General features: G+C 46.4%; 1 protein-coding gene across 1 annotated transcript; it reads right to left on the reverse strand.

The window, feature by feature from the left end:
- Positions 1-5,929: 5,929 nt before the first annotated feature.
- On the reverse strand, positions 5,930-12,042 carry LOC126989795 (putative uncharacterized protein DDB_G0271982; the record flags this gene model as incomplete). The annotated part of the gene is made up of 3 exons (XM_050848392.1): positions 5,930-5,935; positions 6,812-6,880; positions 11,992-12,042. Coding segments are annotated over 3 exons (126 nt in total), but the record flags the coding sequence as incomplete, so codon positions are not given.
- Positions 12,043-13,718: the final 1,676 nt, after the last annotated feature.

Below are 13,718 nucleotides of genomic sequence, written 5' to 3' on the forward strand. Positions count from 1 at the left end.
GCAGTGAAGTATTAAGTGTGCAGGGTGGAGCATCAAAGTGTGCAGTGAAGTATTAAGTGTGCAGGGTGGAGCATCAAAGTGTGCAGTGAAGTATTAAGTGTGCAGAGTGGAGCATCAAAGTGTGCAGGGTGAAGTATTGTCAAGTGAAAGCATCTACTATAGGTGTGCAGAGTTGAGCATGTAAGTGTGCAGAGTGAAGCATTAAGTGTCCAGTGGAGTATATAAGTGTGAAGAAGAACCAAGTAGGAGCCATGAAGCGATACAAAGCGGAACAGTTCAGAAGAGGATGAGGAAGAAGAAGCGTGCCTGCTGCAGCTAACGAGGTGGCCGCGGCCTGCCAGCGGGGCCGTGATCTGCCGCCGAGCAGGGCCGCATGTGTGCCCCGAGGATTAACCGGACTACGCCGACCAAGCCCACCCCCGCGAACACAAGGTAACGTGCCCCGCGTGCCTGGCCCTGCACCCATGTACTCTTGCGTGCCCAGACAGACTCTTACAGACTAATATGCTTGTCGCTGCTGCCTGCACACTTGCCTGCCCCTACAGACGCTTTCTTGCTTGCCCTTACATAATCTACAGACACACTTGCTTACCCTTACAGAATCTACAGACACACTTGCTTACCCTTACATACTTGCTTGCCTCTACAGACTATACAGCCTACAGACATGCAGACAATATAGCCTACAGACATAACTGACTATACAGCCTACAGACACTTGCTTGCCCTTAGACCACATATTAACTTGCTTGCCTGTACAGTCTCTAACTTGGTTCCTCTACAGGCTATACAGATTCTACAGCATCTATCTTGCTTGATTCTGCCGACCTGTCACCTCCCGTCCCCTTGCTAGCCGGGAGACAAGTGTGACAGGCTGACGGCTACTGAGTGTGTATGTGTGTGTGTGTGTGTGTGCGCGCGCGCGTGTGTGTGTGTGTGTGTGTGTGTGTGTGTGTGTGTGAGAGAGAGAGAGAGAGAGAGAGAGAGAGAGAGAGAGAGAGAGAGAGAGAGAGAGAGATTTGCAACTATATCCTACTTTTGATTGACGATGCAGGACGAGCGAAAAAAAAAATAGTGACACCTTTGACGACACACACACACACACACACACACACACACACAGAAGTAACACCCACCACCTCTCTCTCTCTCTCTCTCTCTCTCTCTCTCTCTCTCAGATCGTAAACTCATGTCTCATCACACATACTCGCCGTTCCCTTTAAGTTCATTTTCCACAGCTCATCAACGTCCTCTCTTCACTCCTCCTCCTCCTCCTTGTTGCGCCATTCAGCCACATTCTTCCCGGTTCTCCCTCAGGCATTGTGTTCGGCCGAGTGGGGGTTAAGTATTCAGACGATTCTGAAGGTGAAGGGGCGCTATCCCTTGGGAGGGAAGAGTACGTAGCCCCCGATCGCAAATTCACCACATTTAAATCACCGGTGGTTGCACCTTGCTCCAATTCCTCCTCACTTGAAGGACGAGCCAACTGTTTAAAGGTGTCGCCGAGTTTAGCGAGAGTGTCTTTGTTCATACTATGGTGTAAACCATTCACAAAAGAGGAGCAAATGTTGATAGCTGTAAATATGAACCAATAAACGGAACGTGTAGGAATGAATAGTTTGCATTGAAAACCCTAAAAAGGCAAGAAAGAATGGCTAGCAAGGTGCCTGTATAGACGTAATAGAAGTTAAGGTTATAATGGAATGCCCTAATGATATGGGTATAATGAAAGAATAACTATATAAACAAAGTGGTATGTTAAGTGAGTATACCATTGAAGCTCACGTTTTCTCTCGAGCGGTGAAAAGAAAACGGAGGCAGGGCACACTGATGAAGATTAACTTTGATAAGGGAACTCACACTATACTCAATAGACTCGCTAGCAAACTATAAGAAAGAATCAATATCGTATAGGAATGAACGTTACTCTCACAATTATGACTGAAGAACAGTGTTAGGAACACAGAAATAAAAAATCGTGCCTCTGCACGGATAATAATGAAAATGAGCCGAGTCGGCATATTTGGACAAGAAGGGAATATCCACAAATACCAAGATTAGTCAGCTGATGTAGTGGAGAGGGCGACGGCTTGTGATGCCTTGGGTTACGTGCAGTCGTTGCAGGCGCGTCAGGAAACCTCGGCCGCGGCCACAGCGGCGGTGAGAGGTGAGGGATGGGCTGACATCGGAGGACTCGCAATGGCGGATGAAAAACTGCTGACCCAGCAATTTGAGCGGCCGCGGTGGCGGCGGCTGGGAGCCGGTACACTGCCGCCAGACGAATGATGGCCGCGTCGTCCTTGTTATAGTAAGAGATGGGCGGCGGTGGCAGATAAGACGACTTGGGTGTGTAACCTCTTGAGAAGACGCCTTGCAAGAAACGGTAGTGGGAACAGCTTGCAGTCACCGGGAGATGGCCGCGGGTACCCTTGCAGACTGTTTGCCGGAAGAGGTTTGGGCCGATGCTCCCGGCAGCGGCGGTGGTGCCGCCAGCTGTGGAGCGAGGGGCATGCGGGGTGTCCCAAGGTCAGCGGGGCGTGCCTCCTCCTTGCTGGTGTGAATACTTCCGCCGTATCGTGGAGTGGATTGCAGTGGTCGTAGCAGTGCTGGCTTGAAGCGGGGGAGCGGCTTGTAGATTGTGGCCCTCGCGTTCGGCTGCGTAGGCCGGAGGGTGTGCTCGGGGCTTGTAGGCTTGACGCCTATAGAGTTGCTTGTAGCTGGTGTGCTCGAGGCTTGTAGGCTGGACGCCTGTAGAGTTGCTTGTAGCTGGTGTGCTCGAGGCTTGGAGGCTGGACGCCTGTAGAGTTGCTTGTAGCTGGTGTGCTCGAGGCTTGGAGGCTGGACGCCTGTAGAGTTGCTTGTAGCCGGCGCCTGGTGAGTTGCACGTAGGTGGCGACTTGTGAGATGCTTGTAGCTGGCGCCTTGTGAGTTGCACGTAGGTGGCGACTTGTGAGATGCTTGTAGCTGGAGCCTTGTGAGTTGCACGTAGGTGGGCGCCGTGTGAGATGCTTGTAGCTGGCGCCTTGTGAGTTGCACGTAGGTGGGCGCCTTGTGAGATGCCGCGGACGGCTGGTGCGTTGCCGCGGACGGCAGGTGCGTTGCCGCGGACGGCTGGTGCGTTGCCGCGGACGGCAGGTGCGTTGACTCCTTCTTCCCTTGTACGCCTGTCCCCGGAGTTTGTTGGTGAGTTCTCGTGGCTTGGAGGAGAACGAGGTAGCGAAGGCACAGGCGCGGGGTGACCGCTGCCAACCAAATGTAACGGGCTTGTCGGGGGGCGTTTAAAGGGTGTTGATTAAGACTTCAGCTTCCTTAAGGCGAATTATATTCGTAGCCTTTATGTACAAGAAGCGACGGAGCGAGAGCGACTGTCGTTGTGTGTCAGTCGGACTCTCGTGAAGGAGTGGCGAGTTACAGGTTGGAAAATAATGGTTACAATTGGTCAGGTATGTCAAGGTGACCTCCACGCACCATCGGAGTGCTAAGTATACAAAACTGAGACGGTAAACACTGACGGACGACATTCCTATAAGGTGGCGTGATCTATCTGTCGTGGGGTTTTTCCATTGACAATTGTATGCCTAATTCGTGGTGATATTAAATAATAATAATACATTGATATCCTACTATAACACACTTTTCCCAGTCTGTCGGTCCTGATGTCTCCGGAGTGGAGATGGAGAGAGGAGACGAGAGGCACTTTTGAGGTCACCTGGTACTGTTTACGGTGTTATGCCCGCCGAGGACCGACACTGATGATCGTGGAGGAGCTGAGGAGAGCGGAGGGGAGCAGGGCGGGCCCTGGAGGGGAGTTCACAGCGTTGGGATCGTGGTGTGGGGCCGCTGTCTGGCTGTCTGGCGCTGCGCTCGTATTCTCATACGCCTTCGGCTCTCACAACAACTATTGGTAAAGATTCGTTTTAGGTCCGTGCCAGTATCTCATAATCTACTTTATGAAACATCACTATCTCTTCATATATATTTTCTACAAACCTTCAACAGTCATGGAAACGCTTTGAAAATCCAATTCAAGGACATTTTTTTTACTCTTGAAAATAGAGGATAATGTTTACGAAAGCGCGTCGCCTTCTCTGGCGGCGGCCGCGGCGACGCTGCTGCCGCCGCAGCCGTAAAATAGCTCGCAGAGGGTTTAGGGTCGGGGAGCATATTTAAACTACTCCAACCAAACTTTACGACCTACTAACGGGGGGGGCTGCGCCCCCCTCAACCCCCCCTTCTAGCCAAGGGAGGCTACGCCCCCCCCCTGGACCCCCACCACATGTATATGTGACTTATTTCAGCGAGGAGGTATTTCTCGCAACACCGGGTGCAGCGTCGCCGCGGCCGTCGCCAGAGGAGGCGATGCGCTTTCGTAAACATTATCCCCTATTTTCATGAGTAAAAAAAAAGTCCTTGAATTGGATTTTCAAAGCGTTTCCATGACTGTTGAAGGTTTGTAGAAAAGATATATGAAGAGATACTGATGTTTCATAAGGTAGGTAATGAGATACTAGCACGGACCTAAAACGAATCTTAACCCAACTATTTCCAAAGGGTACTAGTCGGGTTCTCGTGTGTGTTTTCCACGTTCACGGTGTAGATGTCCTGTTAAACAATCCCCAGGCTCATAATTCTACTCATGGAAATACTGACACAGCCCCTACGAAAATCTTATCTAATGTGGGTGTTTATGTAGGCCCCGAAATGTTTGAGAATGTGGGCCCTGGCTGGTGCATGAACGTGTAGGCATGATAATGTGTTTGTCAGTGTGTTGCTAGCCTGCTTGTTACTTGTTTGGGGAGAGAGAGAGAGAGAGAGAGAGAGAGAGAGAGAGAGAGAGAGAGAGAGAGAGAGAGAGAGAGAGAGAGAGAGAGAGAGAGAGAGAGAGAGAGAGAGAGAGTCATCCAGCCACGGTCTGATCACATGCTAGACTCGTGGTTGACAGCCTGTACCACCCCACAAAGTGTGTGTGTGTGTGTGTGTGTGTGTGTGTGTGTGTGTGTGTGTGTGTGTGTGTGTGCATTCATTTATCATCGACTGAGTGGAGACTTCATTGTGCAAGGTGCGGTGGCAGGTTGTCGTGCGTGCCTGTCAGCTTAGGAGGAAGCACAGCTGGGAAGGGATGAATTAGTCTTGTGACTGCCCATTAGTTACATACTGAGGACTGAGGGAGGGAAGGACAGTAAAGAAATGCAGAACCTATCACGCGAGGGAGGCAGCAAGGCAATGAGGAGAGACAACACTATAAAGATGAACGAGTCTTGTTCCTGTGTTAATTAGTTACCCAGGAAAGGAAGAGGAGGAAAGCTATGCAGAACCTGTGTAGTAAACGAGGACCTGATGATAGTAGTAGGGAGGCAGGAAGGCGTTAAGAGGAGGGCAATAGTAAACGGATGAATGAGTTTTGTCCTTGTGTGTCCATTAGTTACTGAGGGAAGGACGAGTAGGAAAGAAAAGGAGAACCTATCACGCCAGGACCTGGTAATAATAGGGAGGCAGGAAGGCGGGACTAATAAGAGCAAGTTATACTGTTTGACGCAGATGGGGTTTGTAAGCTAAAGAACTAAATGCGAAAAGTCCTTGTGTAATGTTTGGTGCTGATGTTGGTTGGTGTTCTCAGACGCTTCCACCTCTCCCATGAACGATTTTCAAAGGCCGGAAAGAAGATTAGTTGGGGTCTAATGAGTGGTTTTTTTTAGGTTCCTGGTACAGAAGAAGAGTTTGAATACCACCAGGGTCATAAAACTACCCATGGAAATAGCCAGGAATACTACGAAAGCCTTGGCTTGGAAACCGAAATGTTTCAGAAAATAGTCCATCGATGTGGTTTAGGGCGTTTGTCAGGTTCTGTAATTATGGGATAGATAGACATTGAATAAACTTAGTCCGTACTATATCCTTTGGGAAGCCAACTATATGATTAACGTTGCCATTAGCCCTGAAATAGTATTACCCACAATTAAAGCTTAGGAATTGGAGAATACTGTACAGGAAATCATGTTTGTAGCCGGTGCCAAGTAGAAAACCTGACCATTAAGGGGAATATAATTTGGGTTGGCGTGCGAGGCGAGCACCACGTTTCCATCAGCGGGAAATGTTTATACCGAGTCCTCCCTTCCTGGCAGGCATCGACGCGGCTCCCACACTGAGGACCTAGTGGCGAAGGCGGCGACGGGGAAGCAGGATAAATAAATATACCTGTTGCCATCCGCTCCTGAGTGATTTTTTTCATTGGTACGAGAAGCTTGCAATTATGTGATGAGTTTAATGGTGCGGCAGTTAACAATACGCCATTACGGGATGATTTATGTGCCCTACGTTTTGGTGGGTGAATTAAAACTTATTTCTTTGTATTTTGTATTTGAGGAGTTATTACGTTAGCTCTGAGGTAAGGAAGGGAAGGAAAATAAGTTCATGTAAGTCATATCTTTTCGTAGAGTTGGTTTTGAGGTTCTTCAATAAAAAAAGTGATAATGTTGGTTTGTTAGTATTTGACGAGTTGTTATGTTAGCGTTGAGGCGAAGTGAAGGAATTCAGGGTCACATGAATCATATATATCTTTTCGGAGGGTTTCCTTCCATGTGTAAAATGTTAGATGTTATTGATAAAAAACGCAGACTTGGATATAGTATTCTCTCTCTCTCTCTCTCTCTCTCTCTCTCTCTCTCTCTCTCTCTCTCTCTCTCTCTCTCTCGATCTCGCTCGCGCCCGCATTGTAAGGTGTTTTTTTTATGTTTATGTAAAGCGAGACGATATTCATAAAAATCACTGACCTTGATATATATTCTCTCTCTCTCTCTCTCTCTCTCTCTCTCTCTCTCTCTCTCTCTCTCTCTCTCTCTCTCTCTCTCTCTCTCTCTCTCTCTCTCTCTCTCTCTCTCTCTCTCTCTCTGCACTGGGCTATTGTTTTTCTCTTTTCCTGTGGCGCTCGTGTGTGTGTGTGTGTGTGTGTGTGTGTGTGTGTGTGTGTGTGTGTGATTAGAGCGCTTCTCCGTGTCTTATTTGGCCGGCAGCAGTCGAGTGTTTAGGAGGAAGAGGAGGAGGAGGAAAAGGAGAAGAATGTGGAGGAGGAGGAGGAGGGGCGGCTGTCTGGTGCTGTCGAGAGATGGCAGGTTGCTGTACGAGAGAGAGAGAGAGAGAGAGAGAGAGAGAGAGAGCATTGGGACAGTCCTATGGTTTGCACCGGACTGCTAATAATGATTCAAGGTAACACAATATTCTCGACTCTCTGGCATCACCATCATCATCATCATCATCAAGGCGTGTATAGTACTCGTGTAGGTCCCTCGCTCATGAGGATGACGGGGAAGGAGAAGCCTGAGGGAGGTGGAGAAAGGGGGGCGAGGGGAGGGGTGTCAGGAGGGTGAGGAACGGGGAGGCGAGAGAGGGCATGTCTGTGTGAGAGATAGGGATGGGCAAGTACCGTTAATTTGAGTACCGGTAGTACCGGTACCGAAAACTCATTTACCGTTAATACCGGTACCGGTACCCGAAGGAGTATTTTTTTATCTTAATGACTTCTGATAAAATTCCCAAATAAATTTCCTGTTAAGAAAATCTCTCTCTCTCTCTCTCTCTCTCTCTCTCTCTCTCTCTCTCTCTCTCTGAATGAAGTGAATATCTATTTTTTCGATAAAAAAAAAAATTGCATGTATAGTTATTATGGATGTACTGGATCATAGTATAATAACAATAACAATATTTATTAGCAACCTAAAAAAGAAAAAGAGTCGGACATCAAGAATTATCCACTAACTCCAATAAATAAATAAAATAATAAAATAATGGGGCTGGAGAATGTGACGAAAAAGCAAGCAAGACAAATGGTGATGGGAGGTCAGCGCAGGGCAGTGACTCGGCGTCTCCACACAGGGCCCATACCGGGTGATACCGCATGGAGGCGGGCGAGCACCGAGCGTCACTAAGATCCAAACGGTACCGGTACTAGCGGCAATGCTCAGTGCCGAGTGATCATGAGGCTTCGCGGCACCAGGTACCGGTACCGGGTGCCGGCTGAATAGATTCTTCTCGGCACCAGGTACCGGTACCGGGTGCCGGCTGAATCGATTCTTCTCGGCACCTGGTACCGGTACCGGGTGCCGAGAAGAATCGATTCAGCCGGCACCAGGTACCGGTACCTGGTGCCGCGAAGCCTCATGACCACTCGGCACTGAGCATTGCCGCTTGTACCGGTACCGTTTGGATCTTAGTAACGCTCGGGGCTCGCCCGCCTCCATGCGGTATCACCCGGTATGGGCCCTGTGTGGAGACGCTGAGTCACTGCCTCGCTGACCGTCTCCCCAAGTTCCCACCATTTTGTCCTGCTTTTCGTTTCCATCACAGCTCCCGTTTCCATTATTTTGTTATTTTATTTATTTATTGGATTTATTGGATAATTCTTGATGTCCGATTCTTTTTCTTTTTTTAAGATGCTAATAAATGTTATTGTTATTAGACTATGATCGAGTACCCATATCACCGAGATGTCCACTCACTGAGTGGTGATCTCTCTCTCTCTCTCTCTCTCTCTCTCTCTCTCTCTCTCTCTCTCTCTCTCTCTCTCTCTCTCTCTCTCTCTCTCTGAATGAAGTGAATATTTATTTTTTCGATAAAAAAATAGCATGTATAGGAGATAAGGATGTACTCGATCGTAGTCTAATAACAATAACAATATTTATTAGCAACCTAAAAAAGAAATCGGACATGAAGAATTATCAATAAAGCCAATAAATAAATCCGAGCAATCTGGTACCGGTACCGAGCAATCTGGTACCGGTACCGTACCGTTTAGTTGGTACCGTTAGTACTGGTTTTGGTACCGGTACCTGCCAACCCCTAGTGAGAGATTGGAGGGAGGAGGGGGTAGAGATGGGGGCACGAGGGGTGTGTCCGGCTGAGAATGACGGGGAAGAGAAAGGATGAGGAGGGAAGAGATAAAGGAAGGGAGTTAATTATATCCAGCGTGGGTGGTGCGGGACGTACGGTGTAGAGCCAGGCGCCGAATGTAATTATACGTCTGGACTTCCGCTCGCTTGAAGGATAAATAACACAGGGGCCACGTAATTGAATAAGTAAGGTTCATGCGATCTTAATTATCACGATAGAAACTGAAGTACAAGCAAAGTGGAGACGACTGTAACAGTGTGTACCAACTTTCTTTCGCTTGTTTAAGGACACGGGAAGTGGTGGCTGAGTGGTCAGCGCTCGAGCGCGACCTCCAGGAGGACGCAGGTTCGCGTCCCGCCTGCCGCTCAGGGTTGATTTTTTTTATTTTAAAAAAAATCTGAATTTTTTATTCAAATCAGATTTTTTTTATTTAAATCTGATTTTTTATTTATTTATTAATCAGCATAAAAATATTTGGAAACTATATAAATTCTATACATTAGTTTAAAACACATTTTGGAGTGTTCTTCCAGCATGTTGCATCATCTCTCACTTGGTTACAATGTGTTTGAACCTGTCAAGCTGCCCAGTAGCCACTGACCAGGATTGCATCATCTCTCTCAGGCTCTGTCCTGTTCCTCTTACATCATGTTAGGACATAGCCGGACTTGTGCCACTGTGTAGTAGTTTGACTGTTTAGGTGTTACAGGCCAGCCACTCATTCCTGAGCTAACAGCAAGAGCGTAGAGGTGTCACTGACCACAAGGATTAATGTATCTGGTAGGAAGTGTGAGAACATTTTAACAGAATTCCTTCAAAGTCTGGGAAAGCATGGAGAGCTATATGCAAACAGTGTAAACCGTGAGTTACAATAAATAGTAGCAAGACTGAAAATAACCAAATTTATTGTCATAAGAATTAAAAACCTTATTTTTTTTAAGATTTTGAATTTTGATTTCAAAGACTTTTTATGAACTACTTTCAAAGAAGTGTATCATTATTTTTCGAAGACTGCTTTTACAGTATAAATTCAATGTGCTTTTGTTTTAAATACAGGCCATAATATATATATTTTTAATTCATCACTTCAGGAAATAAGTACAGTTCATTATAAGTAAACCTCTTTGATTTCCTTTTTTAATAGCATGTGGAATTTTTTGCTATATTGTGTTGTGTGGGGGAGATGGTGGCTGAATGGATAGCGTGACGGCCCCGCGTTCGGGAGGACGCGAGTTCAATCCCCGACCGGTGCCACCAAGCTGGGATTTTTCAGCTTTGGGCCTCAGATCAGATGAAGGGTGTCCGGTATAGTTTTTCAACAGCACCGGATAAAAAATGATAACGCTAATCCTTTAGTCCTTTGCTGCAGGAATCCGCGGGCTTGGATTTGAATCCCGCCCCGGGCAGTCGGCGTACAGGTCACCCAGCAGTTCATACTTCCTTTCGGGCTGGTGGATAAATGGGTACTTGGGAAAGCCGGGGGAAGGTAAACTGTGGTAACCCTGATGGCATACTGATCCTATGTCTTGGGGTAAGGGGTAATGGGCGACGGAGATGAGCACCGAGGCCACGCGCAGCTACAGTGTATGCCCCCAGCTTTAACTGATGTTTTTGTTCCTCTTTCTAATCCAACTCTCCTCTTTCACAGGCAAAAACTAAGTTCCTTGTATTTTTCAGTATCTCCACTATCCTCAAATATCTAAACTCTAGAGTCTATTATATCTGTATATTTTCTTCACAAAATTACTTCCTTATTTTCGCTAATGTTTTGTACGCCTTCAGAAAATTGTCCAAACTTTCCTCTGTTCCTGTCCCGACCTTGTGTGTGTGTGTGTGTGTGTGTGTGTGTGTGTGTGTGTGTGTGTGGATGGGTGGGTGGGAGTGGCCGCCTTGACCCATTGCTAACTTGTGTTTAGCAACGTGATTACCGCCCACACCTTGCCGAGTAGATGTTTGTCACGTCACCTCTCTTTACCTGTCCTGTAAATACCAATCAGGAAGACCTACCGAGGGATGCGTCAAGTTCTTTCTCATGTGTTGGTACTTGTTAAGCAGTTCCAAGACGTGTCATAATTTCTGCCTCCACCTTCTTTTTAACGTGACGCACCTCCCTCTCTCTCTCCACCTGTCCAGTGCATACTGATCAGAAGACCTACCGATGAAAGCGTCAAGTTCTTTCTCATGTGTTGGTACTTGTTAAGCAGTTCCCAGACGTGTCATGATTACTGCCTCCTTCGTTGTCTCGTGGTGTACATCCCTCTCTCTCTCCACCTGTCCTGTGCTTACTAATCAGAACACCTCCCGTGGGATGCGTCAAGGTCTTTCTCTCTCACGTGTTGGTATTTGCTTTGCCGTTCCCAGACTTGTTATGATCACGACCTCCACCTGACAAGTAGTAGTATGTCACGTGACCTCTTTACCTGTCCTGTACATACTAATCAGAAGACCAACCGAGGGATGCTTTAATGTCTTTCTCTCTCATGTATTGGTATTTATTTTGCCGTTCCCAGACTTGTTTTTATCACGACCTCCACCTGGCAAGTAGTAGCATGTCACGTGACCTCTTTACCTGTCCTGTTCATATTAATTAAAAGACCTACTAAGCAATGCGTCAGGTTCTTTCTCTTCCGTGTGTTGGCATTTGTTTAGGCGTCCCCACACGTGTTGTTAGTGCGTCCTTTCCCAGCCCCGCAGCGTTAGTGGCGCCGCTTTGCTCTGTGGTGGCAATTTTGACGTTTACTTTTACGAGGTGCTTTTTTGCCCGCCTGAAGTGTTCCCGCGAGGCTCCTGTTCGTGTCTGCAGCGCTTGTTCCTCGCCCCAGACAGGAGACGTTGTAGCACCCGTTTTGGGAGACGGGAACTTGCCTGTTTTGGTGTTGAAGCAGAGGCAACACACGCCCTGGGTTTAGTTGATAGTTAGTTTTAGGCTGTTTTTTGTTTCTTTAAGTCTGGTTTCTTTTCTTCTTCTTCTTCTTCTTTACCTTTATCTTCTTCTTTTTTCTTTTTTCTCGTTTTTACTTTTTTTCTTCTTTATCTTTATCTCTCTTTCTTTTTTTCTCCTTTTTTTTTCTTTTTTTTTCTTCTTCTTCATCTTCTTCATTTTTTCTTCTCCTTCTTCTTCTTCTTCTTCTTCTTCTTCTTCTTCTTCTCTTCTTTTTCTTCTTCTTCTTCTTCCTCTTCTTCTTCTTCGTCTTCTTCTTCTTTCTTCTTCTTTTTCTTCTTCTTCTTCTTCTTCTTCTTCTTCTTCTTCTTCTTCTTCTTCTTCTTCTTCTTCTTCTTCTTCTTCTTCTTCTTCTTCTTCTTCTTCTTCTTCTTCTTCTTCTTCTTCTTCTTCTTCTTCTTCTTCTTCTTCTTCTTCTTTTTCTTCTTCTGGCGTGTTTGGTGGTGGTTGTCGACCCTCATGTTGTAGAGCAGCTCGACTAACGTATACCACTACCGGTGTCATGTGTTTTTGAAGCTAGATTGTTAAAGGAAAAAAGACATTATTGGTATGTGAATGGTGTTATGTATATTGTATGCGTTATGTATGTATGTATATGTATATGCGACGGAAATGAGTACGGAGGCCACGCGCAGCTATACGTATGTCATCACTTTTGTCTTACGTTTATATGTATGTATGTTATATGTATGTACGTATGTATGTGTGCATGTATGTAGTGCATCAGGGCTAGCTTATATCAACACTGGGGTCATGTATTGCTTGAGTTGAAGTCTGTTATGCTAAATGAGCGATATATAAGTTTGTATGTCTGTATGTATGTTCCGACTTTTTTATTTTCCCTTGAGCTGTTTCATTTACTGTAAAAAAAAAGTGTGTATTTGCTAGTCCATTCACCTGATATCAGATTTATAAAATAATGACGCGATGCTGTTACATAAGAAAAACTATTCTGCATGTCCTTCTTTCTGTCTGTCCGTATGTGTCTTTTTGTGCATTCCCCCGACGCCCGATGTATAGCACTCGGCCGCCCCAGACGTTGTTTTCACCGCTGGCATTCACCATATTGGCGGAACACGACGCTTCCACCCCCGCCGCGACAATTCTCTCCCAGACGCATGGGTTTTCGATGCTGTATATATTGTTTTCGCCGCTGGCAGAGTCTTGGGGCCGACCGATTCAGTGCCGTGGTTTAGTGTTCTCGGTATTGTGTACGAGCGGGAGGCTGAAGGGAACACAAGTCGCCGCGAGAGACATAGCTTACGAGGCGGACTTAATTAGAGCCGTGTGTTGCGATTGCAGAACCCGAACGGCTGTCGATTTGGGTAAAGACTGAATTCAGAGCGAGGCATGAGAGGAGAGGAGAGATGTTGAGTCATGTATGCTCGGGAACATTAGCCAAGTATCTTAAGTATCGTGTTGAATGTTGAGGATCAGTATTCAGGGACACGGGAAAAACCAAAGCATTGATTAGTATAGAAGAAGCAATGAACAGAGTTAATGATAAAAAAGGAAAGAGAATAATATCAGAAGTTTCGTCTTGTCGAATGTTCGGGGAGAAATAAGATAAAGAGGAAGAAGAAAGATAAAGATTCGAGGGATGGAAAGAACACAATAAAAAGGACAGAAGAGAAGTAAAACAGAAACGAAAATGAAGACTCGGGGATCAGAAAGAACAGAAAGAAACAACAGAGTATGGAAGGAAAAGGGAAAGGAAGATGGAGGATTAAAGAGATGAAAAGAACAGAAAAGAACGAGACAATATGGAAAGGAAACTCAGGGACATCAGTCTAGTATCCTAAATTCCATGCTGAACGCAACGAGTGTGAACCTAATACCTTACCTTGGCACAAGCTACAGAGGTAAACTAGGTAACTTCAGCACTTCAAGCCCG

Source organism: Eriocheir sinensis, unplaced genomic scaffold (assembly GCF_024679095.1).
Source record: "Eriocheir sinensis breed Jianghai 21 unplaced genomic scaffold, ASM2467909v1 Scaffold13, whole genome shotgun sequence".
Taxonomy (NCBI): domain Eukaryota; kingdom Metazoa; phylum Arthropoda; class Malacostraca; order Decapoda; family Varunidae; genus Eriocheir; species Eriocheir sinensis.